We start from the raw sequence: 23,703 nt of genomic DNA, 5'->3' as shown, positions 1-23,703 counted from the left end.
GCATGTATTCAATCTGATCTTCGCTGTGTTAGGGACGCTGTACTGACTGGTGCAGGGATTACTTGCAGCAGATTGCCACAACTCACACTGTGACATGAGAGGAGCAAATGCACCCAAAGGGTTCACAATCCCCTTGTTTCTGGGCTGAGTTATGTTCTTGCCCTGGGGATTTATAACAGTCGGGTAGCATAAACTACAGGGCATTACAGAGATAGGTATAGGTGGTCAATCAGAGAAATCCTTAGTACAATGGCCAAGGGATTTGTAAGGGGTTGTAACAGCTGGTGACTCCGAGGTAGTCAGTGCATGTAGGAGTGGTTGAGCACAGGCGAGGTGTAGTCAGCTGGTGTTCTCTAAGCCTGCCATGGACTGACGGTTTCTTCTACTTTGCCCACATGCTGTGTCTCCACAATGTTCCATATTACCTGGAAGGATAGACTGCTACAATGTCTGTCAGGGGTGTGTGGGGGAATCACTCAAAGAGGGCAGAGTTAAGGTTACAGGCTAGGGCTAGTGTGTACCTTAACTGTATACTTCCTGGGTTTCAGCAGTTTCTGTACAGGTGCGCTTGTCACTCCGGAAGAGCATGAGGCACTGCTAATCAACCTTAACAAAGTTTTAACTGCATTAACAAACATTTTGGGCAGTTAATTCTTACTTGTTTGTACAAGGCCTAACACTAGGGGGCCCTGATCCTTGGTTAGATCTACCATAATGCTAATACTAATGATTATAATAATAATAAATGAAAGCCCATGAGGATGCCTAACTATGAATTTTGATGACTGAGTTCAGGTATCATAGTTTTAAAATGTTGCTATTAGATTCTCCATGCCTCCATTTTCTCATCTCAAAAAAATGGGGGTAAACAACGCTTACACGCCTTTGGCACAGTGCTTTCAGACCCTCAGCTAAAACATTCTATAGAAGTGCTAAGTATTTAAACAAAGCTTTGAGGGGTTTTCTTGTGTGAAAGGCGCTGGGTCGATAGCTCTGGAGCTCGATATCCTCCTTTTACCCACACAATAGGTACAACAGAGCAGAGCAGCAACACAACAGTCCTTGACACAGTCCCATTATTACCTAAACAGCCTTGTGTGTTTTACAATGAAAAAAGAATACACAATGATAATCACAGCTTGGAGACGTACCTTTCCATAGCTGCTTTATGGGTTTTGCCACAGAATCACTAGGTGCCTTGATGTAATATGGAAACATCATTTCTAGCATCCTGCAAGAAAAATGTGACAGCAAATAATTCCAGATTTTTGTATCTTTATAAATTCACTTAGACATCCCTTTGGGGGCAGCTGTAGAATATGATTCCAGTTTGAAGAAGGAGAGTACTTTGCTGTAATTTTTGGACTGGATACTGATCTCACATCAGCTTTGAACCAGTGTCACTCCATTGACTTTGATGGACTTACCAGTGATGTTCTGCCAATATTTTAACAAAGCGTTCCATTCAAAATTTCCCCATTCATCAGTCATCAACCATGAATGCTGGCTATGAGTGCACACAGGGAGGAGTGAGGGACTGGGGAATGCATTCCTTTGTTTTCCCACTTAAACAAAAATGTTGTATCACACCATCAAGAAGGAGAGAGGTGACACACCATCACTTGATAAATAAATGAAGCACATGGATCGAAATGTTTCTAATCTCAGAATAGTACAGTGTTCAGCTAGTGCTAAGTGTGGGGAAGAACGTGTCGGAGTGGGTTATTTTTTTTAAATTACTGCCTTCTGAGAACGGGAATTACAAATACATCATTTACATCTTGCCTCAAACAGATCCACACCCTCCAGGAAATGCCTTTCTTTAAAAAGTATGAGAAATAAAATATTTAAAAGACATGCAAAGACACACGGTATAGACCTATATGCAGCCATATATCTATGCAATAGACCTACATACATTCTGAACAAAAAGAGCTCTCAACCATGCGTGTAGCTGTTTCTGTTGCTTTGCACTGACTCAACAGACATTTTAGGCTTCAGAGTGACATTCCTGAGTCTTAGGATAGGTCTGTATTAAAAACACAGCAGTGATACAGAGTGATCACTTTGTGAAAAGTATTTCATCCACAGGTGACACTGTGTTTTTGCCTTTTATTATTTTTCTGTGAGAGTTCATTTGAGAACATAGCAATTGTCTGGTTTTACCCACGTAGTTGCATTTGAGGCATTTAGTGATCACTCTATATCTGACCTATCAGTCTTTATCCTCACAGAAAACCCGCACAACACTTTCAAAAGACAAGCCTGGGAATTTAAATTCATAACTTTGCTAGATGCTAAAAATCATGGACGGAACAGAGACACTGGCTTTTTGGCTTATTACCATAATCTATAACCTATTAACAACTTCCCTCCCTCCCTAGCTGCTTCTTCTCCCTCTCCTCCTCCTCTTCCCTTTCCTCCCTATGACTGCAGGGGTGTTAAAGGGCCACTTCACCTTGAATGGTCCTTTGAAAGGTGTGTTAACTACTTATGCTAAACAATCTGTTCCAACTTGTGTTTAGCTGTGACACTCTGATTAAGTTTCCCAGACCAGAAGAACTACTCTTTATGGCTGGAAAGCTTGTCTTGCTCACCATTGGTCCATAAAAGATATCACCTAACCCACCTTGTTCCTCCAATATCTTGGGACTGACACAGCTACACCAGCACTGCATATTACCTTTGAAGTAACATTTATTAGTATAGGGCTAGAATGTCCTTGGCCTTTGTGTAGGTGCTAGGAATTTTCACCCCTTTGTAGTCTCTGTGCAAAAGCCCGGAGCTCTAACAATTCTTGTTGCCAGGAAAGTGGAGTTGGCGAGGAGGACACAGTATGCTGCAATATCCTTACATGCTCCCCCTCCCCCAGTGTGCTAGAGAACACAATTCCTCTCACAGCTGCCCCTATATGGCGGTGGCCCGCACTCAGAGCTTTGAGTAATGTACTCACTTGGGTGGTGACTGTCCATTTTGCTATGCACTCAGTGAAGTATTATTTCAGTTTTATGGTATATGCTGTGCTAAGAGATTACATTCTAGATAACCCAACTGTGCACCAGTTAGTTATTTGCTTAATCTGCTTTAAGAGAAACATCTGTATGAACAAGTCAAGAACATAACTTACACCTTCTTTACCGTGTCATCCCCAGACATCATTGTAGCGATATTTTCTCTAGTTTTGTTCAGTAGGTTACAGGAAAGCTTATCCGATGCTATTTCTGCTTTTGCACCAAGCGAGAGGTTTCTATAATAATAAATGAAAAAGAAAACAGATAGTGAAGCTCAATACCACACAACGCTCAGTCCTCTGAGCTGTGCTTAGCTGATGTGGGGTTGCTAGTCTATCTGCATGGTGTTGGTGACCCTTCCACAGCAAGCATCAGGCTACTGATACAGCATGTGGACCCCCCAGTGGTTGTGTAGTGGCCTAACCCCCACTCTGTCATTATTGATGATGGCTTTATGGTTTAGGGACAATTTTTGATTGTACAATGTGACTATAATTTTACTTCCTGCGTCAAAGTCAAAATAGAAGCGTTACACAGAATCCTGCCTGATGGCTTGCTTTTGAACACAGAGGCCAGACGTTGGCCTTGGCAGACAGCACTACACCTTGTTGCCTGGCTAACCACAACTTCAGCTACAAACGCTCTCTGAGTGATTCTAAAGCCTTTCATTATCAGTGGGCTCACGTACAAATGAAATAAGAACATGGTATTTATCCCTTCCCTCTTACACCACTTATAAATCAGGGAGTCTAGGCTGAGGCTCCTGGGACCCTTGAGATAAGATGAAAATGCGTATTCGATTATGAACAGAAGACACATTCCCCCTGGTGATTTTTAAATGGAAGTGCCCGAATCAGCCCTGTGTGCCATGGGGAGATGGATGGGGGTACTGCTTTCCCAGCTCCCTCTCACCATGTCCTTTGCAACCCCTATGGCACTGATGGGGTGAGCCAGGTTCTGTCCAGCTGCTCAGCAGCTGCCCTGCTGACTATCACAGGACAGAGAGGAGGGTAGTTGTGGCTACTCCATTGCCTGCTTCCTTGCTGGGCTGTGGGAACTCCAGGGAGAGTAGTATGGGAGCTTAACTGGCTCTACGTGAGCCTAGGGGAGCATCTAGCAAAGGCAGGCCACCCTCTCCATCTCCCCCCCGCCTCCAGTCACTGCGGATAGCTTGCGGGGGGAGAAGCTGAAAATCAACAGCCAATTATAACACAGTTCCCTGATTCTCAGTCCCAGCCCAAATTAGAGCAGCCCAGTGACTGTTCTAACCTCCATCAGCTGGCAACAGTCCCCATTAGCGCATATGGCAGCTGTAGACAGCTGGAATGCAGTGCAAATCAACTGCAGCCCCTCCTTTCCCTCCACATCCCCTTTGTGCCAGGGACTGCAGAGAGGGAGTAGGAGCTGGCTGTGTCAGCTTTCTGCCTGCTGAGGACTCCTCAATGCTGGGAGAATCCCCAACAGTGGACTTGCGGTCCCCTGACATTTTTAAAATCAGGTGATTGGCCTTCAGGCTGACCAAGCTTGGACTCCACTGCGGTAAATGTTAATCATGTACTATTCAGTCACACTTACTATATAGTCCACTGCTTCCCAATGATAAAGGATCCAATTTTTGATCTAATTTATTACTGTTTTTAATTAAACAAACATAACTGATGGATTAGTTGAGGAGTATTAAAAATGGACTAGCTCTGAATAAAGGAGGGAGCTATATTTCCGCTGGATAACAGACTATCCTACCACGGTAACAAAAAGGGTCTAATTAAATCATTTTTAATCTTAAATAAGTATCTTATTTATTATGGGCCCAATGTTTGTTTTTGAGTTATGTACACAATTCCTAGTAATGTAGCTGTGAAGGGACAGCTGTTATGATAGGAGCCCAGGTGTCCAGCTACATGATTCTTTTATCAGGGTTAGATATTACAATTCCCAGAAGCTGGAAATGGGCAACGGGGGATGGATCACTGAATGATTTCCTGTTCTGTTCATTCCCTCTGGGGCATCTGGCATTGGCCACTGTCGGAAGACAGGATACTGGACTAGATGGATCTTTAGTCTGACCCAGTATGGCCGTTCTTATGTTCTTATTAATGTGCAATCTGTGCATGCCCCAGCATGGCTCTTACAGGAGTGTAGCAAAGCTTGAAGGGAAGCCTGTACACCCAGGGGCAAATGAGCGCTAGAGTAAATGGATGCAAGCCCCAGTGAAGGCATCGTCTCTACTTAGCTCAGAGTGGCTCTAGATCAGGGGTAAGGAACCTTTTTTCTATCAGGGCCACTGACCCACAGAAAATATCAGTCACGGGCCACACACACCCCTGCAGCAGGTGCGGAGGCTTGGGCCCTCCCCTAGGCTCTGGGGTGGGGCCAGAAATGAGGAGTTCAGGCAGCGGGAGGGGGCTCCGGGTTGGGGTGTGGGAAGGGGTGAGAGTTCTGGCTGGGGCTGGGGCTGGGGCTGAGGAGTTTGGGGTGCTGGAGGGGGCTCTTGGCTGGGGCCAAGGGGTTTAGAGTTCGGGAGGGGGTTCTTGGTGAGGGCTCCGGCCAAGCGGTGCTTACCTCAGGTGGCTCCCGGTTGGTGGCACAGCGGGGCTAAGGCAGGCTCCCTGCCTGCTGGGGCTCCATGCTGCTCCCAGAAGTGGCTGCCATGTCCGGCCCCTAGGCGGAGGGGCCGGGGGTTCTGCACAGGGGGTGGGGGCCGTGCACAGAACTTCCCTGATCACCCCTGCTCCTAGGGGCCGCAGGGACATGCTGGTCGTGCGCAGAGCTGACCAGACTTTTAAAGGCCTGGCATCCCTAGCTTCCCCCTGTACTATGGGGGGATGCCGAGTCTTGGGGCTTCCGGCCCGTGGCGTGGAGACTTGCCACAGGCTGGATCTAGCCCCCCTGCTCTAGATGTTCAGGTAGTTAACAAAACTGCTTTTCATCTCGTGTCCTGCTATTTAATTCCTTACAGCATAAAAGGTATGGCCAATAGCTCTTGAGGGTGTAAAGCCTCACTAAGAGGGCTGATTGTTTCTCTTTTGTACCTTAATTTCATTTCCCCATTAAATTATCTGCTTATACCTAATGTTTTTCCAAAGGCCTGGCCCTTCAAAGTGTTTAATTTACATAAGTATTGATGAGCATGTTGTCTGAAGCAGATTTCCTATTAGTCTGTTCATTGTTTTTTAAAACCTAAGGTTGGGATTTTCATATTTTTCTCTTAACCTCCTTTGGGGCACCCCAAATAAATGGTTGTCTTTGAAGATTTAGGTTAGGATTTCAGTTTCTGGGTGTCCCAACCTGAGGCCCCTTAAAATTACTGAATTTTCAGAGGGCAAATGCTCTGCACTATCTGAAAATCAGGCATCTCCAAAGTGTTGCAGGTCGGGCACTCAAAACCTGAGGAAGCCAAGACCTCTAGTCACTTTTGACAATCTTGGCCAATACTGTGTGCACCTTGTTTTAAAAGTATCTTTTGGTCACCAAAGCTACAATATCAGCACAGTCACAAATGAAGTGCTCTTGAGAGTACTGCATGTTTGAATAAGATCTGCAGTAGGTTTGGTAAAAATATTTCATTGGTAGAAAAGCTCAAGCACTGTAGTCCTACTTTTGAACGTGCTTTTCCCCTATGTTCTTCTAGGCTGATTCTCAGATCATTTTACTCCTGCTTTTTATAGTTTCCACCTTGGAGGTGTTAGTACCTGGCCAAGGACATTCTTGCTCAGAAGTTCTAAGGCAAACCCCCTTTAAAATCTATGAATGCTAATTTTTGTTGCCAGGAGGGCTCATTGTTGAGTGACAAAGATCATTCCCTTCCCCATCTCCTCTCCAGCCACCCACTCTCAGCCTTCCAGACCTGGTGAATGAGAGAATTGGATGGGAAAATAAACGCATCACACATACAGTGGCAATGCAAAACACTTCCACTAAACCAGCAGCCCTAGCCCAACGATCAATCAGTCAATATCATCGTACTAATTACCTTTGAATACTCCATGAAAGAACTAGAGTGAACTCAGCAGAAAAATCCCGGAGACCTTGAATCATTTTCTTTCTACTGGGAGGGCTGATAGTCCACAATGAATTTGAATTCCCTTCTAGTTCTGCTACAGTTATATCTTCTTTTCCATAGCTTTCTAGAAACTGCAAAGCACCCTGTACATGCAAAAAGAGAAAGGAAAGTTTAACATACATGGAACACACAACTATTCTTACAGGTCAGCTAGAATTATAGGTGTACTACTAATTATGAGTCTAGTGATTTGCATTGATGGTTTTCCTCAGGTACCAGGTAGGAGGAGAGAGGTTTACCCAAAATACAGCCCAGACTAGAAGTCAATGATGTGGAAAAAAAAATTGCACTGTAGTGAAAGTGATTTAAAAAACAAAAAAACCCCACCTAACCTGGTAGAAAACATTTGCAAAAATGGGCCTGAATAAAATTAAGCATATAGATTCTATGCTTTTGTTTCTGAGGTCCTCAATACACATTTGAGCTAATGGGTGATCCAGAACACATTTTAATTTGAGATAATATATGCTCTAGTCCCCACTTGCTTTGTGTGGCACCTCAAACTTCCTTTAAGCAAGTTCACAGGGACTCCACACAGCACAAGTGGCTACCATTATATGTAATTCATCTGACAAATTCTGTGCTAGGTAGATTACCAGACATCCCATTGGACCATGTGGTAACTTGAGGCTTTCTATAAGTGCAAGGTAGAATTCAGGAGGCCCAAGATACTCCCAGCCATGTTGTGCGGTATCTTCTTTTGACCTTGGCTTTGTTTCCCCTTCTACTGTGGGTGAGGTGGATTAGGGAGAGTCCAAATTAATGCGTTTTACATTTCTACCCTCCAAGTCCCTTCTGCTTCTATAAGCAACACTTTTCTCAAAGTGAAAATGGGGAATTCTGCATAGAAGAATGGGGCCTGCAGAATCTTGTTACCAAAGGAGAAGGTGAGTATGGGACAAATCTTTGTTCTAACTGCTGGCATATAACATGGCATAAGATGCAACATGCTTGTTTTAGGGGAAGGCTTGTTGATGGGGTTTATAGCTTTAGAAATGCTAATTATATAATGCAAAGTGTGTTTCACATCTTTGAAATAGAGTCTTACTGAAAAACTAGCTACCAAGTGAATTTAAGAGCTGCTTTTGAATGCTTTTCTCTTACCAAAGAAACCTAAAGTAGCTTTGCAGCCACTATTCAGTGAAATGATTACTGACAAACCATCAGGGTTTATATTAGGGAGGGTCCCAGAGCCTGAGATCCAGCCCCAGCCCGAATGTATACAACGCAATTGTATAGTCCCAGGAGCCCAAGTCAGCTGACCCGGGCCAGCTGCAGGTATTTTATTGTAGTGTAAACATACCCTTAAAGGTCTCACTCTTGAAGCTCTTATTCATGTAAGTAATCCTTATTTCAGACAAATTCAATGGAACCAATCATCTTAATAAGGCCAGCGCTATTGATCCCTTATTGTCACCCAAAGGAAATTAAACAGAATGACTTGGCCGATCAGAATACACTGGATGTATACACACAAATTCTTAAAATGATGAAACACTCCACGTTTTACTTACAGTATTACCCGAATATTCTCTTTGAAACAAATCATACTCAGTTTGATTCAAATCCCTGAGCTGGTTCTGCTGAGCACTCATTGTAAAAATAGGCTGGAAAATAAAAAAAACACATCCTTGTCAAATGTATTTCATTCGGTTTCTATATTAAAAATAAAACATTCTGTGAATTTCAGTCTAAGACTATGTCGGTCCTTGGTGCCATAGGGAGAGATTCTGAGGGATGGGAGAGAAGGTCACACATGAGATCTAAAATCTTCCAGAACTGAAGCTCTGAATTTCTTGTCAAATTTTCTTAAATGGTCCAATTTTGTGGGGGAAAAATAATCCCTAAATCAAAACATTTAACCAAGTTTTGTTCCAAAATAGTTCTAATTTTAAAGCAATCCCATCCAGAAATGTGTGGAAATTCCATCATTTGAAATTTCTTTCAGGCAAACATCTATTTGCATTGGTCTGACAAATGTGAATGAGAGAACAAATGGAGGCTATTCTGCATGTGCTATCACACTTCTGACAGCTGTCATTTTAGATTTACTCCTTCAGAGAAGTGAATTCCTGTGACTGTTTGTGAATGTTCCAAGCTAATATTCACTTTGGTAATCTTTTGGGTTCATTTCTGTAAATGCTACAAGTGCCCCACAGCATATTTTAATCTGGAAACAACATTTTTTAAAGTTTCACAAATGGCCATGAGACTCGTTCCTAAGAAAGGCAAAGCCAAAACGGCCTCTCTGCCGTAACCCATTTCCTGGGAAATGTAGGGTAAAATTTTAGTGCTTAAGTTACTTAGGAGTCTATGTCCCATTTTCAAAGGTGATTTAGGCCCAGATTTTTAAAGGTATTTAGTCATTGATTTGCTTAGCACTACAATATCTCACTGATTTAGGAGCCTGGGGGGGCAGGTATGTAAAAGTATTTAGGCACCTAACTTCCGCTAATTTCAATGGGAATTAGGTGCCTTAATTCCTTTAAAAATCTGTCTCCAAATCTCATTTTCAAAGGTGACCAAGGCACTCAGGTTTCTAAGTCCCAGCAACTTTCAGTGAGATAAATGAAGGTGTGCCTACAATCTACATTGCTAGCTGGGCTCTTTCAGAATCTAATTGGACCCTGAAATTGGCCAGCTAGCACAAAAGTAGGCCCCAGTGAAAGAGATAAGAAAAATATGGAATGATCACCCAAATATCTGACTCAGGTTGTTTACATTCTTTTCACTTTCCAGATTGCATCAGCACTTGATAGAGAATAAATGTTAAACCACATCTACACTGACCATTTTACAGATGGCTCGTGTAGCCACTGTATGTCAATGGGAGAGCTCACCTAGTCTGACCTCCTGCATCACTCACTCGACAGAGTTTCATCCAGTAACTCCAGTAAGCCCAATGTAAAGAATAATATAGCACAAAGAAATATAGGGCAATAATTGACTTTTCTTTTTGTCATTTACCTGATAACCTCCGAGGGTTATTGTGATTGATACATCAAGAGGCCTGTTGGTGACGCCTGCAACAGATTTGACTAAAGACATGAAGAGCAGAGGAAACCAGACAATACAAATCAGCAAGACAACAATCATGCCACCCATTCCATACTTCACAACTTTCTTTTTCTTCTGGCCTCTTGGCTGGGGGTATCTCTGCAATAAAAAACAGTCACGTGGTAAAACATACCGTGTGTTCATCAGTGGGACAGTTTTAATATGAACCCATGTTTGAATAAATAATGACCTCTTTCATGGCTCATGACAAACCCTAATTCAGGACAAGTTTCATGAACATTTTTAGTCAAAATTGGGCTGAGATTTGACTGAAACTGGGTTGAGTTTCAGGCAAACATGCAGGTAAGTTTCAAGTGAACCTGGGTCATTTTAGTGCTTGGGGTGAAAACCTTGCAAAACTCTATGGGGTTTGGCATGTTCCCAATCCCAAATGAGGCAACAAGGGGCAGGTTCATTTAAACTTTCTTCTCAAACAGAAGGCATGAAACCATATGAACCCATACTAAAAAAACCTAAAGGTTTGCTCAGTTCCTTGCCAAATGAAGCCATCAACTTTCACCAAGCTGTGCTTCAAACACACAGCTACCACTCTGAAACTGGTTTTATCTCAGATCCCTTTTAGACAGACTTGTACCTTTTAGATCCTGAAAACATTGTAATTTTTATTGCAGAGAAGGTTGTATTTATTTTTCAGCAATAGACATATACAGTGTCACAAGACTGTCTTACACTGGACTAACTCCTCATACACTTCAGATGCATTCAAAACTGTCCTCCTTGTTCTTAAGCGCTCCGTGGGCTTGCCGCAGAGTGCTTCTCAGCCCATGTCCCTTCTCTCTGATCCCCAATCCCGTTCCTTAATCTTCCCTAGCACCAGGATCTTTGCTCTCCCTTTCCACTACTGGAGTGAGAGCCTTCTCTTCTGCAGCTCCTGAAATCTAGAACAATCTTCTTGCATCTCTCCTTCTCTTTTCCCATCACATCAGAAAACTCATCTTCCCTCTCCCTCCCCTCCAGCTATGATTCCTCTCCCCATCTGTTACTGACCTCATGACCGAATGCTTTAATGGATTCACCAGCCTGTACAAGGTCTTTGCATCACTATGATTTATTCTGCCTGCTCTCTTATAGGATTTAACTCTGTACAGAGACAGGGTGGGTGAGGTAATCGCTTTTATTGGACCAACTTCTGTTGGTAAGCGGGACAAGCTTTCGAGCTTACACAGAGCTCTTCTTCAGATCTGGGAAAGGCAGAGTCTCTCAGCTAAATAGAAGGTGGAACAGATTGTTTAGCATATAGTCTAGTCATTCAAGGTGAAGTTGCCAGTTAACACCTCTGCAGTCACAGGACAAAAAAGAGGGGCTAGTGGATTACAGATTGTCCTGGGACCAACACAGCTACAACAGCAGTGCAAACATTAACTCTGTGCAGCATTTTGAAATAAAATGCATATGTAAGATGGCATATACAAAATAAAGTTGCATTGCACACATACACTTGCCAGAAATCTGGCTTTCAGGAAATTGTTCTTGCTTTACAACATGAATCTATAAAGCCCTAAGAGAATATTACATTTGTAATACAACTCTATATTTAAAACAAATCAGTTACCTTTTAAAAGTTTGTGTCAAACCATTTGTCTCACACTACAGGACACTGTTTTCATTAATATCATATTGAGCTCACAAGGGACGTATCATTTATCTGTAGACGGTTATTTCAGGCACTTTTAATGCTATTACAGAGCAGCTCAGAGAGTTAGTAATAGCCAAATTACTCAGGAATACCACTCAGAGTGAGAGAGGTACCTTGAACTACCCTCAGTTATCATTAGTTATTTTGTTCTTAACATACAGATTTTTGAGATATGCAAAATCCATCAGCACGTGTAGCAATGTGTGTCATTGGTACACGCATCGCAACTTAGACTTGGAAACTTGTATATTTTAGAATCATTCCATAGCACAGTATAGAATGTTCCTATTATAGAAAAAACAGCACACAGAGCAAAATTGGAACTGGATTATTTCCTGTATCTTTCTCAATTAATTTCTGAAACGTGATGAGATGCAATTCAATTCATGGTAGGAATGTAACTAGAATAAACAACTAAATGCCAGGTTTTTGTGGATATCCCGTTAATTTACTTGTAACCAAGTGACACACCTTGAAATCAAGTACAGTTAAAAGGTAGGATTATAATAAAATTAGAAATACGTCAGTAAACACTCAAATATATGGTCATTTTATTATTTTCTGAATGTTTGGGTTATTTCCTATTCCTAAATAACACTTAATTTCTTTTTAAAATTGGCAAAACAACCAAGCATCTGGATGCTGTTTTTACAAAGGTAACACTGAATCCAGGATCCCCAATTTTTATTTGAACTGAACCTTAACTCATTTAAACCAGCTGAGTCCAATTTTTTAAAAATAGCAGCTACAAAATCACAGAAGCAGAGGAGGGCACAGGGCAGTTCTGAGAACCTTAGAATGGATAAGTGCTCGCTGTGAGATCCAGAAGAGGAGTGCCCAGTAAATGGTGGGTAAATGGGTCTTTGAGTACACCTCTACCCCTATATAACGCTGTCCTCAGGAGCCAAAAAATCTTACCGTGTTATAGGTGAAACCGCGTTATATCAAACTTGCTTTGATCCACCGGAGTGCGCAGGCCCCCCACCTCCAGAGCACTGCTTTACTGCATTATATCCGAATTCGTGTTATATTGGGTCGCATTATATCTGGGTAGAGGTGTATGTGAAATAGGGAGTGGGTGGATGGTGTGGCAGAATAAGATAGTGGATATACGGACGTGGGTGTGGTGGGTATGAGTGTGGAGTGGGGCAGTCAGAAGGGGATTGTGATAGGTGAGTGAACGCATGGGTGTTTTAGTGGGGAAGTGTGAGATGGATGGGGGCAGTGGAGAAAGAAAGGCTACATCAGAGGTGGAAACAAATAAAAGGGGTAAAAATAGAGTAATAGCGCAGAAAGGAGAATGAAGGACAAACTAGGGATGGGAAAGAAGGGGGAGAGGAATTCTTTGGACCTCCATTGTGGTCTAGGCGGATGTGGGGGCTATGTATTCTCATCTGCACTGACCGCTGTTGCAAGCTGCCAAGACTGTTCTACTCCTGGCTACTTAACTAGGCCTTGTCTACACTAGAAAGTTAGGTCAACGTAAGGCACCTTACATGGATGTATTTGTGAACTTGTCTGTACTCAAATTTGTCTCCCGCACATGTAAGCATGCTGTTAAGGTGACGCAATAAAACCATCTGCCCAAATGGCGTTGAGCCAGGGTTGACCTACAGAGGTCAACACAGTTGGAGCGTAGACAATGTGTGACCTGTGTCTACCCTAGCAGTCCTCCAGCAGCTGTCAAAATACCTGACAGTGCCTCTGGTCACAACTGTAAATTCCACTACTCAGGGGTCAGAGACCAGAACCTCTTTAAAACACCTTGTGTATTTTTCAAACATCTGTCCCTGATTGTCCAGCTTGGCGAGCACACACGGCATCTCTCCCTTGTGGTGTGCATGCCAGCTTCACACACTCGACGTGCTCCTGCCTAGAGCAGAGAAGAGATATTAGGTCTCCTGGGCCTGTGAAGAAAGAGGCTGTGTTGGCACCGCCATGGACCAACTGCACAGGGGATGCAGACAAAGGGGTATGATAGGAATCAGCCTCTGTGCTGCATGGAAGCAAAGGAACTGAAGCAGGCGTAGCAGAGGCTGACAACTGATCTGGTACTGAGCCGCAGATCTGCTGCTTTTCTACCAAGCTGCATGCCGTACTTGGTGGAGACCTGCGAAGCTGGGAGTTGAATCTTTCCTTGGTGCTGTCAAGGTGGCTAGTGTACATCTTCATGAGCCAGGACAGCAAGGCATAGACTGGGTCCCCCAGAATCACAATTGGCATTTCAATATCACCCAGGGTACTGTGACAATCAGGAAAGAATGTCCCTGCTTGCAGCTTTCTGAACAGCCCTGCATTCTTAAAGATGTGAGCATCATGCACCTTCCTTGACCAGCCCATATTGATACCAGTGAAGCATCCCTGCTGATCCACCAATGCTTGCATAATCACAGAAAAATAGCCCTTTCTGTTGATGTACTGTGTGGCAACCTTGGCTGGTGCAAAACTAGGGATGTGTGTGACATCTATCATCCAACTGCAGTTGGGGAACCTCATTTCTGCAGATCCATCCACTATGTCCTGCACATTCCCAAGAGTTACACTCCTGCGTGGGGGAGATGACTAATGGCTGTACACACTTGCACGACAAAAGCCTCCACGGTGGATTTCCCACTGACCCATACCAATCCCATGTTGCAAGCTTCCAGAGCATGATCACAACTTGTTCCTCAACTGTCACTGCAGCTCTTATTCTGGTGTCTCTGCCAGGGGCGGCTCTACCTTTTTGGCCGCCCCAAGCAGTCATGCGCGGGAGGCGCCCCAGAGCCGCGGGAGCAGCGGACCTCCCGCGGGCATGACTGCAGAGGGACCGCTGGTCCCGCGTGGCTCGGCTGGACCTCCCGCGGCTGCGGACGGTTCGCAGGTCCGGCGGCTCCGCTTGAGCCGCCGCAGTCATGCCTGCGGGAGGTCCAGCCGAGCCGCGGGACGACCGCCCCCTCCGCAGTCATGCCTGCGGCAGGTCCAGTCATCCCGGGGCTCCGGTGGACCTCCCGCAGGCATGACTACGGCAGGTCCGCCGGCCCAGCCTGCCGCCCCCCCGGGAAAGGGCCGCCCCATGCGCGTGCTTGCCGCGCTGGGGTCTGGAGCCGGCCCTGGTCTCTGCGTTGGAGGGCCAGTATGAGCTCAGCACACAAACTCAGGAATGTGTCCTTTAATATCCAAAATCTCTGCAGTCAAAGACTCTCATCCCATACCTGCATGATGATGCCATCCTATAAGTCAGTGCTCATTTCTCGAGCTCAGAAGCAGCGCTCCACCATCTTTAACTGCATGAATACCACCAGCAACCATGATTTTATTTTTTTTATGTTCCTTAGCAAACTGTCCTCAAAAAATATTTATGTCCCCCACTGTTGAAGTCCTTCCTGTGGCTCTGATAATAATTGACAATCAGGTATCCTGCATTTGCAACATTAATGAGAACAGCACAGAGCTATGTGGGCTCCATGCTTCTGTCAGAGATGGCAGACACCAAACAGTGCCATGCAGGTTCGTAGGATTTTAAAAGAGGGAGCAAAAATTATGGGATATGAATGGCACTATGGGACCGAGAAAGTTGCATGCTGGGAACTTGACCCCTTGCTCCCAGAGATCCCTGGGAAAATTATTTCTATCCCACAATACACTGTGAAAACTTCCCAGAAGGCATTGCACCAGATAGTGGCACATGGAACATACTGAGATACTTACGTGTGGTGCACCACTGTTTGAACTGACACAAACACCCTTGGTGAGTACGCACCGCACTAATGCAAGCAGCCAAGTATGCATGTGCATGAATGATACACTAACTGCGGTGGCTGTATTCCAACATAATTTGTAGTGTAGACAGGGTCCCAGTTGTTTGGCTATTCCTCCACCAACTCTAGACAACCTGAGTTCATTTGCTTACCTTGTCTTATTCTTAAATCCACCCCTGAAATCTAGGTCTACAATTCAGTATCTATGTTTGCAGACACAAATGACCATGATTTTACATAGAACTCATATGAATGAAAGGAAAATTAGTTAGGCACAAACGAGAAGTTAGATGCCAGAAAGCCATTCAAATTTTCATCTGAGGTAATTGCACACAGACACAGGCACACAATTGGATGAACATTTTTGCACATGAACCTTAGGCCTCGCTGATAGGAGTCACTCACCTTCTGATATATTTTTCTTTATTTAGGAACTCAAATTGGCAGCTTTTCTTCATTATTGCCACAATTAACTTTGGGTGTAAAAAAAGGCGTAAATCACTTGCTTAGCTTTCTTACCTTTTCAGACTCTCGCCAACATTTCAAGATAAATATATGAGCATAAATATCCTCAACACAGATCCAGCTGGAAAGGCTCAGAGTGGTATCAGTCCAAACCCAGTCCATTACTGCTCTCAGCTCAGTCAAAAATGGAACCAGACGGAATCTAAAAGGGGAGACAGTATAGTAGATGAACTATCTTAGAGTGAGGTAGTGAGGTATAGCATTGCATCTAATTAAGGAACACAGGTCATTCTTGGTGAGTCTTATAATTACACCATGTGTGGGGAAATTACACAAATGTTAAATATCAAAAAGCTTAATGGAGGGGTTCAGACTTGAAAACAGAAAACACAAATGTGAAAACAATTGCACTTAGTCATTTTCTGGGATTGCATTGGGTATTACTGATGTGCATCATATTTTAATAATCCTGTAGTGAAGTCAAACATACACTTATGTCACTTGTAATCAATAATCATGAGTGTGATGGCAGCATCACAGATGCAACTTTATGGGACAGATTCTCTCCTGGGCCAAAGCCCCCCTTCTTCCCTTCTGCCATATCTCCTAAACTGGGTGGGGAAGGCAGAGACGGATATAAGACCAGATTGCAGTTCACTTGGTAGGGAATTCTCTGCTGGCCATTTGCTTTATGGTACTTTTGCACAGACTAGTGCAGGGGGTGTAACTGTGCAGAGAACCTGGCCTTATGATTTTACTGTAGGATCAACAGGAGAAGCTGGGCTGTGAGTATGCAAAGTACCTTTTGCGCAACTTGAATACTTCCTGAGGTTCAGAAATTGTTTGGTTACCTTTTAAAAATATTTTAATTAAAACTGATTTATTTAATATTTACCCACCTTTCCACTTTCTTCTTCCTAGTCCCAATCAAACCAGAACCACTGTTATAGTGTGAGGAAAGCTATTACTGTGATTTTTCTAGCTGGACTGTAACCAGTACATACTAAAAATCTTGGAATAAAGCCTGGATTATTAGAACAAAGGGACTGTGATAAATTTGATTTTAGTATGACCTGTTTAGCTGGCAAGCACAGAACCCCAAGACTTTTCAGACTCACAGTCAGTAATAATTAACAATAATGGTAAACAAAATATGAGAGACAACTAAAATATGAATGATTTAGGCAAGTTTAAATTTGAATTTCTCCAACATGAAAGTCTCTTTTTAATGGGCTGAAGAGCCTGTATGTAAGTCTTAAAATGTTACGATTCATCTCACCACACTTTTGACACTTAAAACCATCACCACAAGTTTTACATGGAAATCATTATGTGGCTCATGTTATAGCTATTTCATAGTAGATATGTGATGGCAATATTTATGCACTGCATTCAGAGTATTGTGTACTTTTATTTTCTCACCTGCATTCTGCCCACTGACCCATCTCTCCAAGGATAGCTACTAATATTCCATGTCTCTGAGCAGCTTGAGACACACTATTTTTTTTAAAGATCATTTCTACTACAACAAATATTTCCTTAACACTCCTATGTGTTATTTCCCACTCAAGACTCTTGGTGTGAGGTGCGAGTCCAGTGACAGGTTTAAGGTCTAATATCTTACTACTTTGCAGGGTTAGAAAGATCATTTTAAACTTTTGGAAAAGTGGAGAGTCCAAACTTTCAATAGGACACACAGTACGTGTTTCTGGACCTGGAAGGTCCAGGGACATAGGACACTACAGTGATTTTTACGTAAGCTCTGTAAGGTAATTGTTAGAATTCTAAAAATGGATTCATTACATTTTTTCTCTCCCTTAGAAGTCTGTATAGTTGGGCTCATTACAAGGAAGGTTCATAGATTTAAAGAGCAGATAACATTTCTAAAATAGTTGTGGTGGTATGATGATATGATATGCAATAAAGGTTTTATTAGCACTCATTTGCAATGACCTGCAGAAATAAGTCATGAATAATGAGGCCTTCTGAGTGACAATTAAACCTTCATACTACATATGTACAAGGGTGGCTGAGAGCGAGCGGGAATACACTTACCCTTGAAATAAGAAGAGGTTTACATAGTTGTAACTTTTGGTGAGGAAGTTGCCAAGAACACGGGTTGGGTAACCACAACGAATCTGATATGCCGATAACCCAAAATAAACACATTTCACAAAATACCAGAGCTGGGCAACTGTGTTTTGGCTAAATTTTCTGCAATGAAAAGGTGAGATAAAAAAATTCATGAGCTTTATATTTATGTTCTACAAAATTAAAACAAAATGCTCTGCACATATCTCAGCTCAGTGGTCCCCAACCTTTTCATCTGGCGGGCGCCAGACGAAGGACCATGGTGGCAGTCGAGCATCTGCCGAAATGCCGCCGAATTTCAGCGGCAATGCCTCTCAATGACGCGGGCACTGCACTGGGGACCCCTGTCTCAGCTCCTCATTTATGAAAACCTGCAATCAATCCCTGGTTTGGGTCCCCCTGTGGCTGTCACCCAGATCTAGAGGAAAAACTACACCTGAAAGTGTAGATATTTAATAACAAAAATCCATATAATTGGGCTAAATCCCGACTTGTGTTTGCAGGGCTGTAAGCAACACAGTAGCACTGAACAGCTGTTTCAACTGCTGTTCATTGCACTGAAGCTCCCAGTGGTTGATCCAGTGTGCTCATGGAGAAGACCCACATCCATTCCTTGAGCAGCTTGATGTGAAGCTGCAGCAGGATGGATGGGATACACATGCAAATGAGTTACTCACCCTTCTACAAGCCACACTGTGGATTTCTGGTCTTGCCTCTCTCCTAGTAGAGCCTGCAAGTATTACTGTACCTCTAGTGATGATAAGGGTCAGAGACAGGGATCAGGGTCCCTGGAATGTATGTGAGAGACACTGAAGGTTGGGATCCACCTCCGTTTCTCAGTTACCAGGAATGCTGATTTAGACCACCTAAACTGTTCAGTCAACTGGGAAGGAGCTGTTGATGTGGGCATCTCAGAAGTGGAGCGGTCCCTCTTGGAATGTGCTTAAGCATGATTACCGCTCAGCAGCATGCTGTGAACTCCTCACCAAGCACAGTGTTTGGAGAACAAGATATGACCCAATGTTTTCATTAAGTTGCTTTGGAAAACTATTGTAGATAAGGAACTTTCATGGGTTTATAGAGATCAGTTTGATTTAAATTGACCTGGACAGGTTTCAAAAGCAAATTCAAGATCAAGATTATGAGATACATATTTCTTAAAGGCAGGGTAAAGATCAAGAGGGATTTTGTTGCCTTTTCTTTTAAACAAAGTAAACTGACAGTCCCAAACTTGGTTTTTCTCTCCCTTTTCAGTGCTCAGTGACTTTTGAGGTAGGAGGTCACTGGGAGAATAGCAGTTTTATTCAAGCATGGCTGTAATTACTATTGCACTCGGAAAAATATAATAAATACATTCAAGGACAATTTTTTTTGTCTTTTCTAATTAATTTGTTTGTATTCTTCACATGTAATGAACCATTTTTCCCCTAAGTAAACTATTCTATCACTATTTGCAAGGTACAATACAACTCTCTTGGAATTTTAAGTTTGTACTTTTTCATTAGTTGCTGGGACAAATTATGACCTAATAATCAATAGCTGTCTGATAGCTTTAATAAGGCTGTGTATTTAATGTTGGGGGTGGGGTGTAGGGTGACCAGATGTCCTGATTTTATAGGGACAGTCCCGATTTTTGGGTCTTTTTCTTATATAGGCTCCTATTACCCCCCACCCTCATCCCGATTTTTCACACTTGCTGTCTGGTCACCCTAGTGGGGTGGAAAATAGAGCTATTACAGGAAGGTTGTTAGGAAGCATTTATTAAAGCAAGGATGGCCCAAGAGTTTGCATTATATCAGCTCTGACTCCTTAAACTCAAAATTGAATTTAGTACTCTGTGTCCAGATCTTCATGATACATTAACTACAAAACTATTGCCCTAAAGGCAGTTCTAATTCAGTAATGTTTTATATAGTTCAGTCTTTTCCCATTCAAGCAGTTCCATATCTGCAGCACTAATTATTCTGAAAAGGTACTTAAACAATCCGTTTAGTAATGCGATCAAGAAAAAACTGTTTGCAATTCAGTCTTTAGCTGTAATTCACTCAAATTAAATTAGGAATAAACTTGAAAATGATGTTATTCAACTCTTATGCTTTATTTTTAATGGGTTTACCTTTCAGTTACTCCAGGCAAGATAAAGAACATCCAAAAGTGTATCCCAAAAACAAGAATGACCTGGAAGATGACTTTTCCCATGACAGTCTTTCTGAGGTACAGTGCTCGGTCTACCACCATGGTCCCAAACTGAATGAGCACCATCACCAGGAATGCCTCTGGTACCTGGTCTTCTGATAATGAAGAGGTGATATCTGCTGCAGCAGAATGTTTCTGGGAAGGAAAACATTACAATAACTTTGGGATAACAAATTCTACATGGTATTTCACAATAGTGGCCAAGATTCTGAAAGAGGATTTACAAAACAAGCCTCTCATAACATACCCCAAAAGCCCAAAACCCAAACACAATGATGATGAAGTCCACAGTATCTGCGAGGAACATCAGCACATAAACATCAGTCACAGCACTGTATTCCGGGTGAATGAGATTGTAGAAAAACTGTCTGATAGGCACATATATTTGAAGAGTCCTGAAACGACATACACCACAATCTGATTTAAGACAAGTACCTTGAACTCAAGTTCCTAAGCTTACAAAAGGAAGGGGCTGATATTATTAATTTGCTTAATTAGAAACTTCACTTTTGGGGTCCACGGTGCTTTAAAGAAACCAATTATTACCTGTTGTGTTGGCCATTTTTGTAATGTTCTGCAAACACTTGACCACTAGGAAACTCACTTAGGGTATGGCTACACTTGCGAGTTGCAGCGCTGGTGGAGGCTTTCCAGTGCTGCAGTTAGTAAGTGTCCACACCTGCAGGGCACATCCAGCGCTGCAATTCCCTGGCTGCAGCGCTGGCCGTACACCTGGCTCAGCATGGGGAATAAAGATTGCAGCGCTGGTGCTGCAGCGCTGGTCATCAAGCGTGGCCACACACCAGCGCTGTGATTGGCCTCCAGGGTATTAGCAGATATCCCAGAATGCTTTTATAAATTACTCTCTTTGTTTTGTTATGCAGCCTCTCTTTGTTTTGTTGTGAACTCGGAGCTCCGGAGCTCCGTTGATCCCGGAGCTGCTTATCTACAAACACAGCTCCTGTTTGCTGTGATCAATCTGTGAACAATCAAATGAGATAATGAGGCAGGCAGGGAGTGAGTGTTTGCTTGACAGAAACGGGGCAGAGGGGAGAGAGGGAGTCCGTTGGCTGCAGGCTGTTTGCAGTTAAGAGTTAAGGGTAAGGGATCGGGAACATGTTCTGATTTTTCAAGGCAGGAAGGTAACACACAGTGTTGGCTCCAAAAATCCACTCTCTCTCTCTCGCCCGCTCACTGTCACACTACGCCCCACCCCACCCCCCCTCTTTTGAAAAGCACGTTGCTGCCACTTGAACGCTGGGATAGCTGCCCATAATGCATCACTCCCAACAGCGCTGCAAATGTTGCAAATGTGGCCACACACCAGCGCTGGTAACTGTGAGTGTGGCCACACACCAGCACTGGCCCTGCACAGCTGGACGACCAGAGCTGCAACTACCAGCGCTGCAGATTTGTAAGTGTAGCCATACCCTTAGTCTACCAACTCATTCACACAGGACAACAATTAGCCTTCAAATGGACTTTGAAGCCACTGTTTTTTTGATTAGATGTGAATTGGTGACCTAACGTGAAAGCATCTATATCCTATCACCAATCTACTGAATCATCCAGTCTGCTGATACATTTATACTTTTATAACTTATTTTTACTAAGAATAGTATATTTTTAGTTACTTAAAAAGCTATTTCACTTTTAATTTTATGTTTCCCCTATCCACACCCCCAATCCCCTAGAGAAAATTTGCTTACTTTTTAATTGTAAATGCCTTTGCTTTGACCATTTGCTCTCGAAACTTTTCCATAAGAAGCTCTTTTCTAGATTTTTGCTTAATGCTTAATACACTGCTTCCTCTCTGACTGCTGTTTCGTGTACTGGTGCTCCCTGGAAATGAGGATGGGAGGAAGAAAACAAGAAAGCAAGCATCCAATTAAAATCAAAGTTTAGATAAAAATACAGAAGGATCAAAATCACAGAATGTAACCTGTGTAAATAAGTTGCACATTTAAGAGGTTTTTAAATTAAGCCCTACACCTTTTTTTAATATACACATATATAGTAAAGTCTTGACTGTTTGACACAGACTTGAAAACTGGCTGAATCAAAACTTGACTTAATATGACTATAAAAAAGAGTTGGTACCAAAACTGATATGTGACCTGGCCTGCTTCGGTTGCCAGGATGGGGTGTGTGTGTGTGTGTGTGTGTGTGTGTGTGTGTGTGTGTGTGTGTGTGTGTGTGTGTGTGTGTGTGTGTGTGTGTGTGTGTGTATATATATTATATATACAGATATATATATACAGATATAGATAGATTTGTGATTTTGTGATATTGATTTGGATATATATATATCTCTCTCTCCAAATTATAGTAAAGTCTTCCTCTGCAGGAGATAGGGAAGGTCGTCTGTCACAATATCACAAATCAATACTTCTCACACTTCAGGTACCATATGAACTCAACTGTTAACAAAAATAAGATGTTCACTATGAATTCCTGCTAACGAGAGATGGTGCTGAGCCATAAAGTTTGAATCTGGACCTTCCCAAAGATTTGGAATGTTCAGTTCCAGCAAATTATAGGGAAAGTGCTGGTTGTAGTGCTTGGATCTGGATCTGGATCTGAACTTCAGCAAAGTTGAGGGTGTTCACCCCTGGGTGTTGGGTTGGGCCCATCGCTATAAGTATCCGGTATTTTGATTCACATATTTCCTATTCTCACAAAGCAGCCGTTGTGTTAAATATTTTCTGAGCTCTCCACAGAAATACATCAAAGGTCTCAACAGAATCATCTAATCAGAACTGAGCTACTGGTTTTCGAGGCCCGGTAGTGCTGTGACACATACCTCTCTTTGACCTCTGTGAGGAGAAACTGGATCTGTGTGAAAGTTGTGACCCACTGCTGGAACTTTTTCTCCTGATGGCAGTCTGCTGTTCTGGGAAATGGACATGTATGGACTCCACAGAAGCCGCAAGGTTCACTGACTTTAAAGAGTCAGCAGAATCTCTCCTGTCTGCTGCCAGTGAGAGCTCATCGCCATATTCCTCTTTACTACTGCAGCTTTCACCTTCATCATCTTCATCCCATAACCCATGGCACTAGCAGAGAAAAGAAGAAAAGCATGTCACTCTTGTATTTCAGTTAGGGTGATATTTATTGTGCTGCAAGACAGACTATATAATTACAAGCATTTCCTGTCTTTCTATTCTGATATTTATAAGGCTCAGATCCCCTTTTTTATTTGAAGTCATCAAAGTTTGTTTGACTAAAGGGACATAATAAATATCAGTATGTTTTCTGGGACACTAACGAGGCAAAGGAAACTCCTACTTAATGTCCATTTTAGAAAAAAATCTAGTTAGAGATATTATTATATTTGTGTTGTAGCAGGTACTAGTTTTAAATTCTGCAATGTTATTATGTGTAGGGCAGTACTTTCCTTAGGTTTTTGGGAAAAAATTATGA

General features: G+C 42.8%; 1 protein-coding gene across 8 annotated transcripts in view; it reads right to left on the bottom strand.

Annotated features, from left to right (window-relative positions):
- The window catches only part of PIEZO2 (piezo type mechanosensitive ion channel component 2), a 443,406-nt gene that overhangs the window by 6,527 nt on the left and 413,176 nt on the right, over nt 1-23,703 (bottom strand). For all 8 annotated transcript variants that reach the window (XM_039525707.1, XM_039525709.1, XM_039525708.1 and 5 more), the window contains 11 exons: nt 23,084-23,336; nt 21,990-22,122; nt 20,528-20,675; nt 20,201-20,415; nt 18,049-18,207; nt 16,048-16,195; nt 10,042-10,230; nt 8,589-8,681; nt 6,985-7,157; nt 3,128-3,247; nt 1,152-1,231 (listed from right to left, as the gene is read on the bottom strand). In XM_039525707.1, the coding sequence (XP_039381641.1) occupies nt 1,152-1,231; nt 3,128-3,247; nt 6,985-7,157; nt 8,589-8,681; nt 10,042-10,230; nt 16,048-16,195; nt 18,049-18,207; nt 20,201-20,415; nt 20,528-20,675; nt 21,990-22,122; nt 23,084-23,336 (1,711 nt within the window). The remainder of the gene's footprint in view (nt 1-1,151; nt 1,232-3,127; nt 3,248-6,984; nt 7,158-8,588; nt 8,682-10,041; nt 10,231-16,047; nt 16,196-18,048; nt 18,208-20,200; nt 20,416-20,527; nt 20,676-21,989; nt 22,123-23,083; nt 23,337-23,703) is intronic.

The sequence above is a fragment of the Mauremys reevesii genome, linkage group 2, assembly GCF_016161935.1.
Source record: "Mauremys reevesii isolate NIE-2019 linkage group 2, ASM1616193v1, whole genome shotgun sequence".
Taxonomy (NCBI): domain Eukaryota; kingdom Metazoa; phylum Chordata; order Testudines; family Geoemydidae; genus Mauremys; species Mauremys reevesii.
This window is presented reverse-complemented; position numbering and strand designations above follow the sequence as displayed.